This window comes from Nyctibius grandis, chromosome 28, assembly GCF_013368605.1.
Source record: "Nyctibius grandis isolate bNycGra1 chromosome 28, bNycGra1.pri, whole genome shotgun sequence".
NCBI classification, from domain to species: Eukaryota; Metazoa; Chordata; class Aves; order Nyctibiiformes; family Nyctibiidae; genus Nyctibius; species Nyctibius grandis.
In genome coordinates, this window is record NC_090685.1 from 2,661,096 (window position 1) to 2,680,030 (window position 18,935).

At 48.7% G+C, this 18,935-nt stretch overlaps 1 protein-coding gene across 1 annotated transcript in view; it reads right to left on the bottom strand.

Moving 5' to 3' along the window:
* Positions 1 to 347: 347 nt before the first annotated feature.
* The window catches only part of TOX2 (TOX high mobility group box family member 2), a 153,987-nt gene continuing 135,399 nt past the window's right edge, over positions 348 to 18,935 (bottom strand). The window contains exons 6-9 of the mRNA XM_068419755.1: positions 9,808 to 9,888; positions 7,713 to 8,114; positions 5,885 to 6,015; positions 348 to 441 (exon numbers count right to left, since the gene is read on the bottom strand). Of these exons, the coding sequence (XP_068275856.1) occupies positions 405 to 441; positions 5,885 to 6,015; positions 7,713 to 8,114; positions 9,808 to 9,888 (651 nt within the window). The 3' untranslated portion in view covers positions 348 to 404. The remainder of the gene's footprint in view (positions 442 to 5,884; positions 6,016 to 7,712; positions 8,115 to 9,807; positions 9,889 to 18,935) is intronic.

The window sequence follows — 18,935 nt, forward strand, 5'->3', positions numbered from 1 at the left end:
CTGGCCTAATGCTGTAGGACACCAGACCTGGCCCTATGCTGCGTCTAAAAGCAGTTCACTAGGAAAATAGTCTGTAGCTAAGCTGATGGCAAGCAGAAAAATGGTGTCCTTAGTTTATTTTTTTTTGTTGGTTTTGCGTTTATTTTTTTGTTTTTGTTTTTGTTTTTGTTTTTTTTTGTTCTTCATGATTTATGAGGTTTTGGACTTCCACGGAAAGTAGACTTTTAGAGTTCCAAAATAATAAGAAGAAAACTGCTCTTAGAGCCTGGAAACGAAGCCAGTGACGAGGTGCAGTGGCAGCTCTCTCGTCCGTACGACTTGCTCGGTGCCTCTCTGGGTAGTCTGTAAGATAGACCCTCTCAAGTGTCCTTCGTCTGAGCCTCCTCGGAAAGAGATGTTGAGTTTTAGGTGAGGTAGAGTGCCTTGTCCCTTGGCAGCATGCTGTAGGAGAAACGAGAGGGAGAAGGTGAGATGTGCAGGGAAACACCTGGGAAGTCACCTCGGGGAGGTGATACCAGCACTTGCACACTGGGTTGCACACCCGTTTTCAGCCGTGCCGTGGTTTTTATGGCACTCCATAATGCAAAGCACGAAGTGGTCTGCACCAAGGGACGGGTGTGCAGAGGTGAACCAAGCAGAAGGCACTTAAGAGTAAGAGCCTGGTGTAATTTTAGTTCTTCCTGAATTTCAACAATAAGGGCTAAGACATAAATTCCTTCCCGTGGCTTAATTTTTGCTCTTGCTGGGGCTGCAGGAGAGGGCGGACTCTGGATTTCCCTGCAGAGCACATGAATGAGATGTTGGTACCAGCTCCACCATCGTGCTGTGGAGTGCTGTGCCTGGAATCAGCCCCTTGGCCACCGCTCCTCTTCTTCACCACACGCTCTCCTTAGGCTGAACTGTGGAGATTTAGAAAATGTACACTTGCTTTTGGATAAAATGTGTCATTCTGACACTGCATAAAGAGTAGGGGGACTCAAAAATATGATTGAGGGGCTTATGCCTGAAGATGCTTGTGGGTGTCCAGAAGGATTTACAGAAGTTTGATGGCTGAAGAGCATGGGAGTAGGAGACACCACCTGCTCGATGCCTCTCTCCTTCTCTCCCAAAATAAGTACAACTAGAAAAATCAATAATCAGGAAGTGAGGGGAAAAATAGGATTAGCTGGTCTTTCCCATGGGTGTCATGAAGACAGCAGGAGGTACAAGGAACCCAAGGAAGACTGTGGTGCTGCCTTACTCGCAGGAGGCTATGGAGGAGAGCTGTGGGACAGCAGCGTGGCTGCACGCTCTGCACGGCCCTGGCCCACCAGATTCTGAATTGATCATGTTATTGAAGCAATGACTTTGATTTCAAGAGATCCAGGTGTGTCCTGGAGAGGGAAGCCAGCTTACACCACCGAGATGCCCCGCGTACAGATGGCTGTACAGCAAGGTGTGCAGGTAGGTACCACTGCTCCTGTCCCTGCCTGTGGTACACGAGGGAGCCCAGATGCTCTTTTTTTCCAGGACATAGTAGAGCAAGGAGCGGCTGCAGTCCCTCTCCCCTGGCTGACGTCCTCTGTGGGTTTTGCCCTGAAATCCAGGCATTTTAATGGGTTTTATCATCTACACAGACCTGATGGAAACATCGTTGGCTCCATAAAGACATCTTGGACTTAAAAGATGGTAAAGAACATTACAAAGCTTTGGGAGATTCAGGTGTGGGTGTGCTTATGAGTGGAATAATAGGGGAATAGCAGACAGCATGGTAATGCTGTTGTTGATAGAGCTGTCTTCTGATAGAGCGCAGAAGAGTCCGCACTTTGTTAATCTCCACGTTTTATAATCTGCATTTAAAATGCAGAGTCTTCCCTACTGCACTCAGCAAAGATTTAATGCCAGTGAGCAGCAGTGAGGTACTCGAGTACTAAACTTCATTAATTTTACAAAATATGCTACAGAACATGTCCCAGTTCATTACAAAGCATTACCATGAATAATTGAAGCCAAACTAAGTGCATTTGTGATGGTTTATCCTTGTCTTTTTTATAGTGTTTGCTCATTTAGTTTCTGATTTGGAAAATTCCCCCCTTTGGACTGGATTGTTTCATCGTTAGCAGGAATTAGCGAGGTTATAAGTCTCAGGATGAAGCGGCTGTACAGAGTTTTGTGCATCGGGACAAAGCATAACTGAGAACATCTTGTCTTTTAGCCCAAAGGGGAGTGAGAAGAGGGGAGAAAAGTTGCTGAATGAGGGTACCCGAGAAGAACCTAATCCGTGCCTTGCAAACAAGAGGAAGGACATAGAACGATGAATCCAGTTCAGCATCATCACTAAAATCCCTAAATGCTAGGAGATGAATGCAAACGACATGCTGAAGACAGCTTTGGTATGGAAAGAGTGGTAATCAGAAGACAGGGCAGAAAAAACGAGTGCAGTGTCTCATAGAATCATAGAATCCTTTAAAGATCATCTAGTCCAACCCCCCTGCAATGAGCAGGGACAACTTCAACTAGATCAGGTTGCTCAGAGTCCCATCCAACCTGACCTTGAATGTTTCCAGGGATGGGGCACCTACCACCTCACTGGGCAACCTGTGTTTCACCATCTGCATCATAAAGAATTTCTTCCTTATATTTAGTCTGAATCTACTCTCCTTTAGTTTAAACCCATTACCCCTTGTCCTATCCCAACAGGCCCTGCTAAAAAGTTTGACCCCATCTTTCTTATAAGCGCCCTTTAATTATTGAAAGGCTGCAGTAAGGTCTCCCCGGAGGAACTGAATCCAAACTAAGTGCATTTGTGATGGTTTCGAGGTCTCGAGGGATTAAGAAAGATCTGGAGGTGATTGTAAACCAAGCTGCACCCTTGATACAGGTGAGCTAGTTCCCTTGGAGAAAGTCACTGTGAAATACGGGCATTCAGTGGGAAAGAGCAAGTGCTGTCAGGTGAGGGAGACAGGGCACTACAGAAGTAGTTTGTGATATGATGGCAAAAAGCAATACAACTATATGCTGCGGTTGCTTGTGGGAAGTGATAGTCGTGTACTAAGCAGGAACTGAGAAATGCTGCCCCTGTCTCTGCTAGCAATCTAGGACAGCCTGGGCTCGAGCCCAGAAAGAGTTAGGAAAATTGGATGGAAGTCAGTAAGCACAAAATCATTAAGAATGGGGAGAGCATGAGCTAAGAAACATTTAAAGCTCTCTCTCAACATGGCTGCTTTATGAATTAAGGAGTGTCTGCTCACAGGATCCTACGATTTGAGGGGCATAAGGGAAGAAGTGTATTTAATGGCACTTTAACTAGCACTGATAGGCTGGGGAAATAAAACCCCTACAGCAGCTCCCTTATTAGATGGAGAAGGACAGAGAGAAAGACAACCTGGTTAGTTTTTCATTCGTCTGGATGACAAATACAAAAGCAAATGTAGGATTGGGAGGTTTTACCCCAGCTAAGCCAGTGCCAACATGTTGGAAGCTAAAGAAATATCAAGGTCAGACATGAAATAAAAATCCTAACCCGGAGAGCAAGACAGGAGTGCCTGTGTGCTGGGGAGGCTGGTACGATCCTCCCGTTGAGGAGCTGGGACTGCAGCTGAGCCACATCCCAACAGCAAATAATCCTTTTTCTTTCCAGCCAGTTGCTGATTTTGCTCCTCAGAGCGCTGCTTCAATTGCAATTAAGCTGAATGCCGTTTTGAGGTTGAAATGGGCAATTACATGATCCAGAGACTTCCCGATTATACCTAAAAGTGCACCGACGAATCAAACCCAACAAGATGTGCCTTCCCTTTATCACTGCTTTGCCCGAGTCCCGCCGGCTGCCAGGGCCGTTCAGGCCCAGCTCACCCTGCACCCGCACGCCCAGCTCAGGGCAAGGTGCCACGGAGGAGCCCGAGGGTAACTTTGAACGTCGCTTGCAAATTAGTGCCAAGTACATCGGAGAAAGCGGTACAGACGGGAGGATGGTGGGAACCAGATCATCTCTTTTCCAGACACAAGTGTAACCCTGAGACACCCCAGGTCTGCAGTCCTACACACGTGTGCGCATGCCATGGACAACGCAGAGCGAGCGCGCAGGCAGCAGATACCGGGGGGAGCAGGAGCAGGAGGTGATGGCTCTGCTGACCAGGCTTTGCAATGAAATGAGACCAAGCCAGCTTTGGGAGGTGGGCTGCCAGCAGCTCGTGTGTCTCTAGTCACGCGAGATGGGCTCCTGCCTTAGCAGAGACTAAAACATTTTTCGGAGCACTAAGCACTCCCTGCAGTACTGATCTATACCCATCTGAGTTCATTGCTATAATCTACTCTAATAATTATCTGGAAGTCTCTGCATAATCTGTCTGGTTTTAGAACGATTTTTTTTTCCAGGAAGCTGCGATAAACCCATGAAATTCAATATTCCTGCTGTGACAAAAGCATGAAATGCATGAGCTTTGATGATGAATCGCACGGGCCCACGGCTTACAACACAGCACACCGGCCAGATGTCACAGAGCTTGTTTTAGCAACGTGAAACTCAACCCTGACTACCACAGGAGCGTTTCACCCGTTTCTAGAGCACCCTGAGTTTTCTGTGTGGGGCCAGGGCAGTGGGATTTGCAGAGGGAACCCAGGGTTTTCCCAGCTGATCCCCTGAGTAGCAATGCTTATTTCTACGGGGGCTAATTTCTGTGGGAGCTGCCTCTGCTGAGCACTCCTGGAAATTGGGATCCACCTGCCGTAACCCTCCAATCAGCTTTAGCGTTTTGCCCACAGCATCTAAAGTGACTTTTATCATCAGGTCCCAAACAGGTTCCTTCTTCTGAGTTGTCTGCAGAGACTTGAGGAAGGACCACACAAAGGTCACTGGCAGAGCCCAGCACAATCCACGTGGCTGAGCACCCTCAGGCAGGCAGACAGCAGCGATATTCTAATGGCTCAGCAAGTTATTTATTTCCCTGAAAGAAAGAAATGTCTGTACAGTGTGTGCCCAGCCCAGCAATTGTAAGTGCACTGCTGGCACAGACAGGAGCTGTGCTCTGAAAAGCCTGGGAGCTGGCTATTATCTCCAGTGAAAGCACTATGTTCCAGTACTTCAAGCAAATCAAACAATACTCAGAAGCTACCAAGCCTCCTTTTCCCTTCCTGCTCTCCCAGCAAACCACGTACCTGTTTTACAGAGCACAATAGCAGGCTCCAAATTATTATTGCTGAGCCAAGAGCCGCGGATTAGGCAGAGGTTGGAAACGGCTTTCACACCCTTGCTGTTCCCCGGCTTTGAGACTGTCCTGATGTTTTTCTCTATTGGGGAATTTGAACAGACACTTCATGCTGGCACGTTCATGCCAGAGCTTGTAGGGCATAAGGGGGAAGGTCTGTGCAGAAGACGGTGGCCTTTTCCCACAAGGTGCAGGGGACAGAGCGTTGTGTGGCTCTCGGGAGGATGGGGCTTTGTACCCTATAGTGGTTCAACCCCAGGACCGATAAGGGACCCATCGCTAGAGTCAAGCAGAGGAGGTTGTGGCCTCAGCGATAAGGGCAATGACTTTAGGAACAGAAGGACATTGCTTACAGACATGGCCACCATCAAACATCCAGAGACTTTGTTTGGGAGACTTGGCTTCCCTCTCTTGCTCAAGAAGGAAACATGTCAAACTCATCCATTGCTAATGGGCTGGAAACACAAAAAAAGGAAACCTCTTCATGCCCAGTGAAGAATCTTCTGTGCTTTTTAAGCTACCTGCTTCCATAACATCATTTCAGTGAGCCTATAGGGAAGAGGAAACCCTGAACTTCATTGACCATAATTAGCCCACCAACTTGCTGTGCATTTTAGGGCACGTTCTCAGCTGTTGTACACTGTCACAGTTCACATAAGGTGTTGAAAGTGCATGAGCAATGTGCTATTTTGTCTACTGGCCTGCAGTGGTTAATCCCACACTCTCTGCTGGGGTAGTCGTTGTCCCACTCAGTGCTTCCTGGAGGGTTTGATGCACCAGGCGAACGGGGTCCAACGCTGTTTTGAAACTCAGACGAAATATGTGAGAAGTCCTGCAGGGTGGAAAGGAAAGGGAGGGTTACAGGAGTATACACAGCAGGAGAAACAGAAGATCTAATAATATTGCATATTATAATATAATAATATCATAATATAATAATATTGCACGTTTACATGCATTGCCCCAAAACCCAGCAGGGCAGAGCACAGGGGTAGCCCCAGGGACAGCAGCAGGTCCAAGCCCAGGACCCGAAACCACCGTGGTGGGACCTTGCAGAGTGCGAGTCATCTCCATCAGCTGTCACCGCTGCAACGAGGATGCTGTGGGACTGTTTGATGTGAAAACTGATTCGCTTTCCCCATTTTTGGGGGTTGGCTTAATTAGGTAACATTAGGCGATGTATATAAACAAGAGTCATGGTAGTTATCTGACCAAGAACATGATTTTCTCCCAAACATCCAAATTAGGGCAGTGGGTTTTTTTTTTGTTTTGTTTTTTTTTTTTAACATTTATTTTTTTATTAGCAAACACTTGTGGAATGAAGGTTCACAAAATGCCACCCTCAGCAACAGCAACTCCCCCAATTAAAGTGATTATGAAGATCCCCTTTGCTGCTCATTTCTGGACTGTTACCAAATTACAGAAGCCACTTTTGCTTAGGCAGAGCCAAAGCCCAATCACCGTGCTGCAGAAGTTACTTGGGATACCCTGAGCGGGTTGGAAATTAAAACCTGACTGAGGATCTGACCTTCCCACATGTGCTGTCTTTTTATTATGGTCAGGGCTAACCGTGCTTCCACATCCCTGCTCTCCTTTGGTTTTCTTCCACTGCAATATCTATTCCCAAATCAACAATTTCTGTTTTCTCAGCCCCAAACTGAACAGGTCACATTATGGGGGAAAAAAAAAGCTTTGTTCATTGCTAAAGTGCCATATGAATTTTGTGATATATAGCTAGCAAACACGTGAAACACAATTATTCAGCCAGTGGGTGAATGCTACAGTTAAAAGTATCCCTGAGTAAATGGTAGCAGCTGTGAACTCAGAGCATATGTCCTCTGCTCTGAATAGTTCGTCCAGTTCATATTACAGACGGAGAAACTCTGGAAACCACTCACCTCCTCCTTCGTGTACTGGCGAGTCTCTATAAGGTACAGCAAATGTTTTTTGCTATAGCCAATTTTTCCTCCAGATACATTTGCTCTCTGCCACAAAAGTGATTTTCTCCTATTGCCAGGCAGGTTTTGGAAAAATACTGATTTTATATTTTATTTGTGACATTCCCTCTACCCTTTTTCTCCTCCTCTGGGCAACCCCCCTACGGATCCCTGCTATTATCCCATATCCTTCCAGTCCCCCCTTCTCTCAGCAACATCATGAGAGGGGTTTCTCACTGACTACCCAGCCCATGGTTTCAGATGACCAGACAAGGCTGGAGGACCAGGTACACAAGGAGCTTTTATCAGGGGCATCCCCAATTCCCACATCTTCCCCTGGTGGAAGAGGGGAATTTGTGCTCCATTGCACAAATCTGCCCCATTTGTGGGGGTGCTTGTGCTCCCAGCTCAGCACTCTTGAAAATGTCACCCCCAAACTACAAGATCTGCAGGCTGATGGAGCCAGGAGACTCCCCTGGGGACAACATCGACACCCAACATCCCCAAACCACCCAGAAACCAGCAGACCCAAGGGGAAGCAGGGAAACGGTGTGGTTCATGCTGCAGACCCCCTCTCCTTCTGAGCACCTACCTGCTGCCCGGGAGGCGAGGCGTTCATGGGGGGCTGTACCTGTAGTGCCATAGGGGGGGACAGGAGGGGCTGCTGAGGGACCTGCTGCATGCTGAGGGGCTGGCTGAGGAGGGAGCTCTGTGGGTGGTGCAAGGAGAGCTGCTGGTGGAGCGGGGGGCTGATCTGGAAGGAGGGTGGCGGGGAGGCACTGATGCTGGGCAGCATGGGTTTGGAGGTGAGGGTCCTGGAGAGGCTGGGGTGGCCACGGTAGTTCTGCAGGTCCGACGGGGACAGGAACGAGCCCAGGCCGGGGTAGGGCGAGGAAGCCTGCGGTGGCATCGGGTACATGGGCTGCTTGGGGGGGACCATTTTGGAAGGTGGATTGCTCTGGGTACTTTTCGTCTCCCCCTGGTCAGCAGAGCTCTGTGGGAAAAGAGAATGGATGGTGATGAGGAAGGAAGTGGGGAAACACCGTTATGTGTCTCAAGACGTCTGTCCGTCCAACGGAGCTACGCGCACCCCCCACGGCTCCTGCTCCTCCCACCAGCCAGCACACGCACGTCCAGCCCTGCGGCCCGCTGGCTGACCCCAGGCTGGGTGCAGGATCCACAGATGGGAAATTAAAGTCCAGTAAGTCAACCGTGCCCTCAGCAGAGCCTGGAGCACCGGAGAGGCATTAAACCAGCGCAGAGCAAAGCGCCTGCCTGCTGCTCACTCCTTAGGCCCACGCAGGTGGGTGACAAAACCACTTTTGCTTCCAGTAGAGAACGATTGGGACTGTAAAAACTCTGCTTTCCTAATCTCGCGCATTCCTGCAGCTCCGGTGGGGTCTATAATGCACAGCACGAGGGTGGCCTCATTTCTGCAGGAAAAAGAAGAACAACGGGATATTTTCTGCCTCAATGAGGTTTTCGTCCTGCAACGGGCTCTGTAATGATACTCCAGATCCTTTCTCACCCAGCAGCCAGGGTCACACTGTGCTGTTTTACTCAAAACAAAGTTGCTCTTCTGCAAAGAACTGGTCATTGGAGAAACTGGAAACAGATGAACCCACGGAGCACGGTGCCTCCATGCCCTCCATGCCGCCTGCCCCACACTGCTGACAGGCACATTCAAGGCCAGATCCTCAGAGGTTTCCAGAGGGACCAAGAAGAGCTTTTAGACCCCCAAACAGTCTTTTCCATGCTGTTCTGTTTACAAGTTAAGACAGCTAAGGGTGCTCATGTCTGTACAGGGGCTTCGAGCCTTTCCAGCCCACCACCACAATCCCATGGATCCTGCAGATGATGGCTGATTTGGGACATCACATTATTTTCCATGGCAGCTGAATGTAATTATGAAGTACTGAGGGTGTGGTATAGTACCAAGGAGAAGCTTAGAAGGGAAAACAACCTGATACAACAGTCACAACCCAAGGGCAGCACATGCCCCTGAGCCAGCAAGCCCATGAGATCCGCAGGAGCCACCCCAAACTCACAGGCAGTAAATGCCTGTGTTCCCTCTCTGAAGGCACGGAGGAGAGCAAGGTGTGAGGTCCTCTGGGATGGGTGTCCATGTTTGGAAGACTGGGATGGGAGGTTGTAGTAAGGAGGGTGTTAAGTTTCTTCTCCCAGGTAACAAGTGATAGGACGAGAGGAAACGGCCTCAAGTTGTGCCAGGGGAGGTTTAGATTGGAGAGCAGGAAACATTTCTTCACCGAAAGGGTTGTCAAGCCTTTGGGCTTGGAACAGGCTGCCCAGGGCAGTGGTGGAGTCACCATCCCTGGAGGGATTTAAAAGATGAGTAGATGTGGTGCTGAGGGACATGGTTTAGTGGTGGGCTTGGCAGTGCTGGGTTAACGGTTGGACTTGATGATCTTAAAGGTCCTTTCCAACCGAACCAATTCTGTGATTCTACGATTCTAGGGTATTGTTTTAGGGTGCTAAAGGCAGAAGGCAGCCTGGCACCCATCCTAACCACGCAGCAGAGCATTTCTTTTAGCTCCTCGGGAAGGCGGCTAGCACTATCAGTTCTGGTAGCCCAATTACACTGTATTTCTTATAAACTTCTCCTCCCCAGAGAGTTGGAACTAATTCAGCATCGCCGTGTCCGGCGAGGGTGCGAGCGCGGGCCGTACCTTGGAGACGAGGCTGGCCCGGTACGCTGCCAGGGCTTTCAGGTACTCCTTCTTCGCGGCTTCTGTTTTCCTCTTGTATGCCTGAAAGGACCAAGAAACGGATAATAATTAATAAAGCAGAACAGGGTGCTGCTGGGCTCGGCTGCACCCTGCAAAAACATATGCATGAAAAACTCATTTCTGCTGGAGAGGAATTTACCCCAAATCAAGCAAACAAAGCCCCTGGCTTGGCCCACGGTGGGATTTTTGGAGGTGCCGCAGGCCAGAGCGGTCTGCGTGCCTGGGCAGATATTTATGCACTTCTGCTGTAAGAGACATAGCCTGATTTTATGGGGTGAACTCAATGAAATCACTTCCTGACAGGAGCCGGGGGAGAGTGTGATGCAGGCTCTTGGAAGAGCAAGACAAGAGCCAAAATCCCCAAACGACAGGACTAGCTTGAAAAATGGTGAGACCTTCAGAAATCCTAAACTACTCACTCGTTTTCTTGGCTTTCCTCTTATTAAGCCTTTAGAGCTCAACACTCCAGCTCTTCTCCGCAGCCCTGACGGCTAGGAAGTCCTTTCTCAGCAGATAAAAGCTGAGATTTTTTGTCTAATCTTATGTCTCTGGGAGCTGGGGCTTGCAGGGAAACATCAGGAGAGTTTGCTACCCCAAGGAAAAAAAAATAAAGTTTTGTAAGAGTGAATTGTTGTTTATTCTTCCTTCTCTCCCCTGTAATGAGACATGTTTCATGATGGTTTCACAGTGCTGGTCCCCCTTCTGCCCAGAGTTTGGTCTTCCATGTATGCAAAAATAATCGATGTACGTAAAAACAATGGTGTAATCCAGCCTGTCTCAAGCAGCGTGAGTGCCCATGGGGTTAAACAGATTAAACGCAGCAAGCGAGAAGAATATTTTAAAATGGAATAAAAATTTCAGCAAGAAGGCAGAAACTCCCGAGAAAAACCCCAGTCAGCCCTCTCCTCTGCTGGAAACTCAAAGCCCTCCTCAAGCGGCGCACCGCAAGTTGATTTCAATTAGAACAGATTTGCATACATTTAATTCTGCTTTAAAAACAACGACAGCTTTCAACAATCAAGACGTTGAAGCCGAGTGGGAATATTTAGCTCCTTTCCCCTGCAAATTTCCACGGCCACGGCAGCACCCCACACTGACCTCCGAAGGGAAAATAACCTTCCAGCAGTTAAACTCTGCAGTGATTTGAATTCCCATTTAAAATCAGCACAGATAAATTCTATTAAAAATGGTTTGAAAACCTCACTTTCATTGCTAAACCAGAGAGATTCCCAGAATGAAACGTTGTGGCTTGACACGCTGGAGGTCTCAGACGGTAATTTTCTGAAATGGAGCGTTTTACCTAAGTTTGTCTTTGGCTTTATGGCGTTGAGGAAGTATTATATTGGCTCCATTCAGAACAAAATTACATTTCAAAATGTCAGCCTGAAGAAGAGTTTGCCTGTGAAAAGCAACTATTTCTCCAATCTGGATGAGTTCCCCTAATAAAAGCCATTACCTGTCCCTACCTTTCCTGTCACAGTGACACCAGTGGGGTGTCCACCAGCTCTGCTGCCAACAGATGCTCTTAAATGTGGTACCTGATGCCTGCACAGCAACGGAATATGAATTCCTGCATCTCAGGCTGGTGTAATAGTGGCTATACCTGGCTGCTGATGTGTTGAAAACATATTTTTTTTTCCTCTGTAACAGCAAAATACCAAGGGTGTTTTTGCCTTTTTTTTTTAAAATCTGGAACAGTGGGAAATCAAAGTATGCACAGCTACAGGGAGATGAATTCCATTATTAGGACACCTGCAATTTATGGACAGTGAGAGGGCAGGTAAATGAGACTTCCTTAACCTAAACGCAAATAAATTAATAACCAATAAATTCTGTGCCTATCTTCATCTCCATCACTTGTTTTGTCTGCTATACCCTTTTTTATCCCCACTCTTCACCTGTCCTTGTCTTTCTCACTCGTATTTGGGAAGCGCTGCCGGGCAGTGTCTGATGCAGCAAGGCTGGGAAGGGGCAACTGAGCAGCACGTCCTCCTGAAGGAAGATGGGGATGGCTCCAAGGAGGAGCCTCTGTGCTGCTCGGGCCAACCCCTGCTCCAGCCCTGACCCGAGCAGGACTACAGAGAAGGGTAAGAGGGTGAACCCAGGCGGTGTTTCCTCTGATGCTCTCTCCAGCTCTGGAAGGTTCTTGGTGGATTATCTGGTTGGTGACCATAGAATCACAGAGTGGTTTAGGTTGGAAGGGACCTTCAAAGATCATCCAGTCCAACGCCCATACCATGGGCAGGGACATCTTCCACTAGACCAGGTCGCTCAAAGCCCTGTGCAACTTGATCTTGAACACTTCCAATGATGGGGCATCCACAGCTTCTCTGGGCAACCTGGGCCAGTGTCTCAACATCCTCATTGTAAAAAACCATCCCTAAGGGTCTCCTGCCGGGACTTCTGCAGTCCTGCCCTGCACGTGGGGGGCTTTCTGCACCCACACAGTGCTCCATCGAGGACACCGGGCAGTGAAACCGTAGCCTGCCGTGGGGAAAACACCGCGCTGAAGTGCGGAGAGTGGATCCCAACAAAACTTCTCACAAATCCTCTGTGGAGAGGCAGCTCTAGTGCAGTATTTATAACCTTTAAAATTTTAATTTAAACATTGACAAAACCATGTTACTTTCTAATTAAATTCCATTTTCTCCCAGGGATTTTAATTTCAAAGTAATTTATCAGATTTAAGGATGCTCAAAACATTTTGCATGTTTTTCTTTCTAACCTGCCATGCCCGCTGATTTATTTTCCTTATTTGTTAGCAGGAGGATTCATTAGTCATTAGCGAGTGGGCGGGTTGGGAGGGGGAGAAAAAAACGGTTAGTGATTATGAAAACAAAAAATCAGAGCTGTAAGAAGCATATGTTGGGATCGTAATCCTGACACCTCTGCGTCTCAGCAAAGCAGCTAGTAATTGTGCCATAATGAAATGTTCTTGTTTGATAACCAGTTAATTAGAGCAGACAATTATTCCAAACCTCGCTGACGCCCACGAACGGCTCCGTGTCGCGCAGGCACTGAATGACAGCCGGAGCTGCTACCGGTAACCTCTGCATCCTGGCCCGCCTGCTTAACAGAAACGCTGCTTCCCAAGCCTGGGGAAGGATGAGAAGAACCCAAACTCTCCCCAAAACATCAAGGGGTCCCGTGATCCCAAGTGAAAAGGTCTCTGCTGCAATTCTAGATGGAGTTTGGGGCATTTTGCTTCAAAAAAGAGCTAGACCATGAGGAGAGAAGAGATGAAAAGTGCAGCAAAGGTCTCCAGGAGGAGGGCTGAAGGACTCAAGTTTACTTAGCTAGGAGAGAAGACCAAGGGCAGCCACAGCCTGCAAATGCAACGCAGCAAAGAAGGAGGCAATGAATGATCCTCTGCGTCCACTGCAGACAGGAAAAGAGGCAAGAGGCTTAAATTGCAACAAGGGAAATGTTGGCTAAGTGAGAGGAGAACATTCCTACCAGCAAGGATAATTAAGCACTGGAAGAGATTGCCTGGGGAGATGTGTAATCTCCACCACTGAAGGTTTAAGAACAGATTAGGCACATATCCATCAAGAATGGCTTAAGCAGAGATGATCCCGACTTCAGGCAGCAGTACAGTCTGGTTGACCTCTTAAGTATTTCCTTGCCCTCCTTTCTATGATTCCATGACCAGGATCTTTTTTCCCTCCAAATGGATAAATTTGGATTTTATTCTGCTTGTAAATCTGGAGGGTTTTTCTTGTAACTATTATGCACTTTCCTTCAAGATATCTCTTGGGATCATCATAACTTATGGCTTATTCATAAGACGACTTGAAAGTACCTCCTCCCTGCGCGGTGGTGTCTGCCACACCACCCTGCTCTTTGCATACAGCCTCCACACGGCCATCGGAAATGCATACAGCACACACGGCCACGTCATCCTTACTCCCTCCCAGCTCTTCCTCACCTCCTCACACCTTCCTCCGTATCCCTCCTGCTCCCTTCTTGGGGAAGGCTTAATCTGTCCCTCCCGCCATTAAAACCAACTAACCCAAGCCATGTTTACTGTGTAAATATCAGCACACGTCCTTCGGTCTAATGGCTGTAGTCTGGATTGCTGAGTCCTGAGGTCAACAAGCTTGGACATGGGAGGCACCTGTCAATGATGCCCATCAAGAGGTTGCTGGTTAAGCGGTGCTCCAATTCCCCCAGGCTCTCCCAGCTATGGCATGGGAGCTGCTGCGTATCTGACATCCCTGAGGACACCTACCTGGAAGGCTCTGGTTTCAGGAGAGCTCCTCCTTTTTCCTGGTGGAGATACAGTGTTGTGAAGCAGTCCTTTGGAGAATGAATGGATAAACCCATAATCAAGTAGCAATTACCATTGATTAAAGTGTCCTGAAAGAGTCCTGCTTTCCTCTGCCTTGACTTCATTTTGCCACCTGGGTGTCAGTCATCTATCGCTCCGTGTGAGGACATATGTATTCTCCCAGGACAATCCACAGAAGACTCCAAAACGAAGTAGAGAAGGAGGGTGACAAATCCAACCTCTAACCTCCATGGAGGATGAAAAGCACACAACATGCAACTTCCACACTTCCGATTTTGCTCTTCAAAGAGAAGTCACACTCTTGGAGCTGCTTTTAACAGAAGTTCTGCCCCTTTATATCTTCCTGATCATTATCGTGGTCTCCACCAGACCTCTCCTGAAACCTTGTTTGGGATTGGTGCTTTCATCCTTCTCTGGTACATGGCTTTCCTTGACACTCAGAAGATGCTGAAACCTCCTTCCAGGCCAGGGCAACTGGTTGGGCCCTTCCAGCTCCTCACTGCCAGGGCTTTGGGGCAGCAGCAGGAAACTGCAACCAGTGGTGGCTCCGCCGCTGACAGCTCTGTACAATGCTGGACGCGGGCAGTCTGACGGCCATGCTGCCAGGCAGCACGTGCTGCATGCGGTTCCCCTGTGACGGCTCTGCCGTAACACAGCTTTACAGCTGGCCTGAGATGCCTCTGTCCCACAGCTGATATATGCAGTGTCCTGTCACCAGGTGATGTATCAGGTTCAATGAGCAGATGGCTCTGATTAGATGGGTGATCTATTATTTTCTGCTGAGCAAGTAATTTTTCTGCTGGGTAACTTATCCCTGGAGTGTGAACACTGTGTTATTCTCCAGGCTGTGCATTTGTATCACATACACATTTGGCCACGGAGTCACTTGGCATTACTGAGCTGGTCCTGGTGAGGCAGGGCTATCGCTAGCAAGAACTCATCTCCAGTACCTTTTCGTCCCCAGTGAGTCCCCAGACTCATAAACTCAACTGGAAATGCTGATTTTGTCCGACTTAGCTTCTGCTCACTTAGGCTGGGAAGCCCTGGTTTAGCCTGGGGTTCACTCAACAGATTGCTCAGAAACTTCTTGATGTCTCTACTCTGAGTTTCCAAGACCTAGGGAAACACCAACCCAATGCTTTGAATTCGTTGTTGGATTTCCTAATGAAAAGAAACAGGTTCCAGAGACATTTGCAACTGCCAGCTTGGCAGTGTTCCCCATGGTCCATTGCCACCAGCCTCCAAACCAGCATCCTTTTCCCCCAAAATGGAGTGAGCAACGAGAAGGTGCTCAGAGGGGGAATAAGAGAACATGGCAGAGCAGAGCAAATCCCACCGGTGACTTCCCAATATGCTCCAGAGGGTTTCCAGGTTTATCATCCAAATGAAATCCCCTGATGGAGGACAGCCACCCAGGGCTGGGTGTCACCTGCTCTTGAGCAGAGACTGCCCGTGGCAGGGCTGGTGGCCCCATGGAAGGAGGGGAGCGGGCTGCAGCCCTGCTGGGTGGCACGACTTGGGACCAGGCTGTGAGCACTACACCTGCGCCAGGGAAGTATCCTTCCTAGTGAATTAACTGAGTTTGCTCCAATCTAGTGCTCAGATTCTTCTAATTTCTGTCAAATCAGGCACCCTTTTAACCTCGCTGGGTAACACTGCAAACGCTGCTCTATATCCGCTAACGAAAAAAAAATAACATGGAGGCAGGGGCTTCTGCGAGCCTCAAGCAGGGACCTGGAGCTGCAGGCGCATTACCACGACAGGTACCCCATTGGATGATAACGGCTGAATTAGCATTTCACTCTCCACCAAAGTCTAAGCTATCTCTACGGGAACAGCTGCTAAACTATTTGCAAAGTTCAAAGAGGACGTATTAATATATTTTTTCTTTCCTCCAAGTCACGTTCTTCAGATTCCCATGTAAGCTTCTTAGAAAGGGCCACGCCAGCTGTTGAAGAATGAAGATTACAACATCCCGCTAATGCAGCGCTGGAGATATTTAAAGGTATTGCTATTTATTACTGTTACACACGCACGGCCACACTGGAAGGGGTTAAAAATGGGGAAGAAAACGGCGCTTTGCCGAACAGGTGTCCTTGAGCAGTACCCAAGGACACGGAGATTGCTAATCCTGTATTCCACAGCATGATCAAATCACCAGGCAACAGATATAAATAAAAAAAGGCAGGAAATAAGGAAATTTAGATACAAGTGTGTCAGAGGGAAAATGAAGATTCATTGTGAAGAGGCTGAGAAGAGAAGAAGGAACAAAATGACAAAGGCCCAAATGATAAACCAGTAAGAACAAAAAAAAAAAAGGGGTGGGGGGAGGAAAAGCCTCTCTGTGAAATACATGTCTGTGACAGCAGCCGCCAAATCAAAGATGCTCCTAGATTATATGGTTTCCTGCATAATATGCATTCTGGTTCCCACTCGGTGTTTGTCTTTCAGCTAGTGCACAGGGAAAAAAAAAACGTATCTGAAATGGGACGTGAGCAACCTTTATTTTGCTTGTTTCATCAGGAGGAGAAAGCAAATTTGCTTTGTGGGAGCAGCAGCACCTGCTCAATGGCAAATAAATAGCTACAGCTTTGATATTACAGCGCACAGAATCATTAGCAGTGCAAACGGCGGAGGATTAACCCTCTGTGTGCCGGCCTGAGCTACCTGGCAAAGAGGAGGCGGCTGGTTTCTGCCTGCAGAAATGCTGCGTGGAGTGTCTGCGGGCTGAGGCTCTGCCTGCCTGGGGGCACGGGACCACCCCTCCTAGCCCAAGGTGCTCCTTGTTTTGCGCTGGCACTGGGCTTTCCTCATCCCTTCGGCACCGGCACAGCGGTGCCACAGCTTGCACCGACAGCCCAAACCCACCCCACGCTCTGCATAACTCCTCTGGGCATGATGGAGCTGGGAGGGGTGGATGGACACGTCTGCAGGCGCAGCGGGGCACGTGCTGGGGCTGCTGACACGGAGTGGGGCGATCACAAGTCCAAAATGCCCTGGCTGAGGTTGGGTTTGTCAGCCAGCTTGCTCTGAACCCCCTCCCTGCCTGTTCCCTGCCTGTTCTGCCTGCTGTTCTCCCCCAAGGCAGGAACCAAAACACACCCAGGGCTGGGGGAACACTGTGCCCACTGGAAGGTGGAACACAAGGTTAGCAAACCTCACCTGAACCAGAAACCACAGTGATGTAAACAACTGCTCACTAACTGCATGGTGGGGCTGGGGTCTGCACGTCGGCCCTCTGGAGACGCGATGCCCCAGTCCCATCCCGAACATCTTGGGGCTGCAAGAGATACAAGTCTGGGACCACAGCCCAACCCCAAATCGGATCCTACAGCCTCAAAGCCACCCTCTTTTCTTATGCCAGGAAGAGGGGAAGCTTTCTTCAACTAAAACCTTGGTCATAATTTAGCAAGAACATCCAGATTTGGCTCTTGCTTGCCTGCTTTGCCATCGCTGTGTTGGCTTTTCCCCGGGTTGTCTTCTGCACTGCTTTCTGCAGTGAGGACATGAAGATATTCAAACCTGCTGTTATCAACAGAGCTAGGAGCAGCGTACCACGTGAAATACTTTTTTTTTTAATTTTCCCTTTTTCCTTTCAATTGCATTGCTTTCTGAATCTAAACAAACTTGACTGGGGATGCTGGCAGAGGAAACAAACAGGGACTAAATAAACTCTCTTCCAGCCAAACACTTCAAGAGTGAACGTGCCACATCGCACAAACCAGCAATACGGTCCCAGAGCCAAAGATAAATAGCGTCCCTCCAGCCGGAGTCCCGGGCAGGGAGGTAGCTGTCGGGGGAGAAGAGTATACAGCTGGAGACAAAGCCAGGAAGTTAATATTTAAGCATTCAGACAAGGAACAAATGACTTAATTAAATCAATTACAGAGGGAGAAATGGAGCCACTTAGAAAGCACGTGTAAAGAGCCGGCAAGGCTGCTACTATCTCATACAAGAGAAAAAGCGAGAGTTAGCAGGGAAGATAAACGGGCTGGTTTAATCCCTGCTGTTAATTAAGAGCTGAGCGTTTGCACTGCGCTGAGTCAGGGTCGCACCAGCACTTCCATTATATAAACCACGTTTGCAGCCGAGCTCAGTGCCCGATCTACAGAGATATTTGTAACCAGATGGAGTAAGGGAGAGGCAGACCGAGACGTTGGGAGGGATGAAAGCAGGAGAAAGAGGTGACATAAAAGCTTTTCCATGCTCCTGAACCTCCCACACCTTGCACCGATAGCCCAAATCCAGGCAGCAGGGCTGGGGTCAACCTCTGCACAAGGAGGGGATCTTCCTCCCTTCTTCAGCACGAGAAATTCCTGCGTGGTCCCCCAGCAATCCATCCAAAAAGGAGAAAGGGAAGGATCATGAAAACATCAAAGCAACACTTTGCACAGTGTGGAGACTCCAAATGGATCAGCAAAAGGGCTTTCACCCCAGAAGATGCCTTGCTCTTCTTCCCAACTTGGCGCTGGGTGAAAGCAAGGCTATTTCCTAGCCTGACTTCCATTTAAATGACTTTTTTTTCCCTCCCTGCTGCTCCCTCCCCAGAAGTAGCTGCTTCAAATGCTGGCCATGGACACCCAACGGGAGATGGAGCCAGCCCGAAGTTGGCAGCCAGGTCCAGGAGAAGGGCTCCCAGCTCATGGTGGGACCGTCAGTTAAAGTGTGTTTGGGTTCAGAGACACATCACACACAGCGTCAGATCTCTCTCTGCCTCATAAGAAGACACATTTGCTACGGGCAGTGTTCCCTGGGGTTTTCCCAATGGGCAACAAGC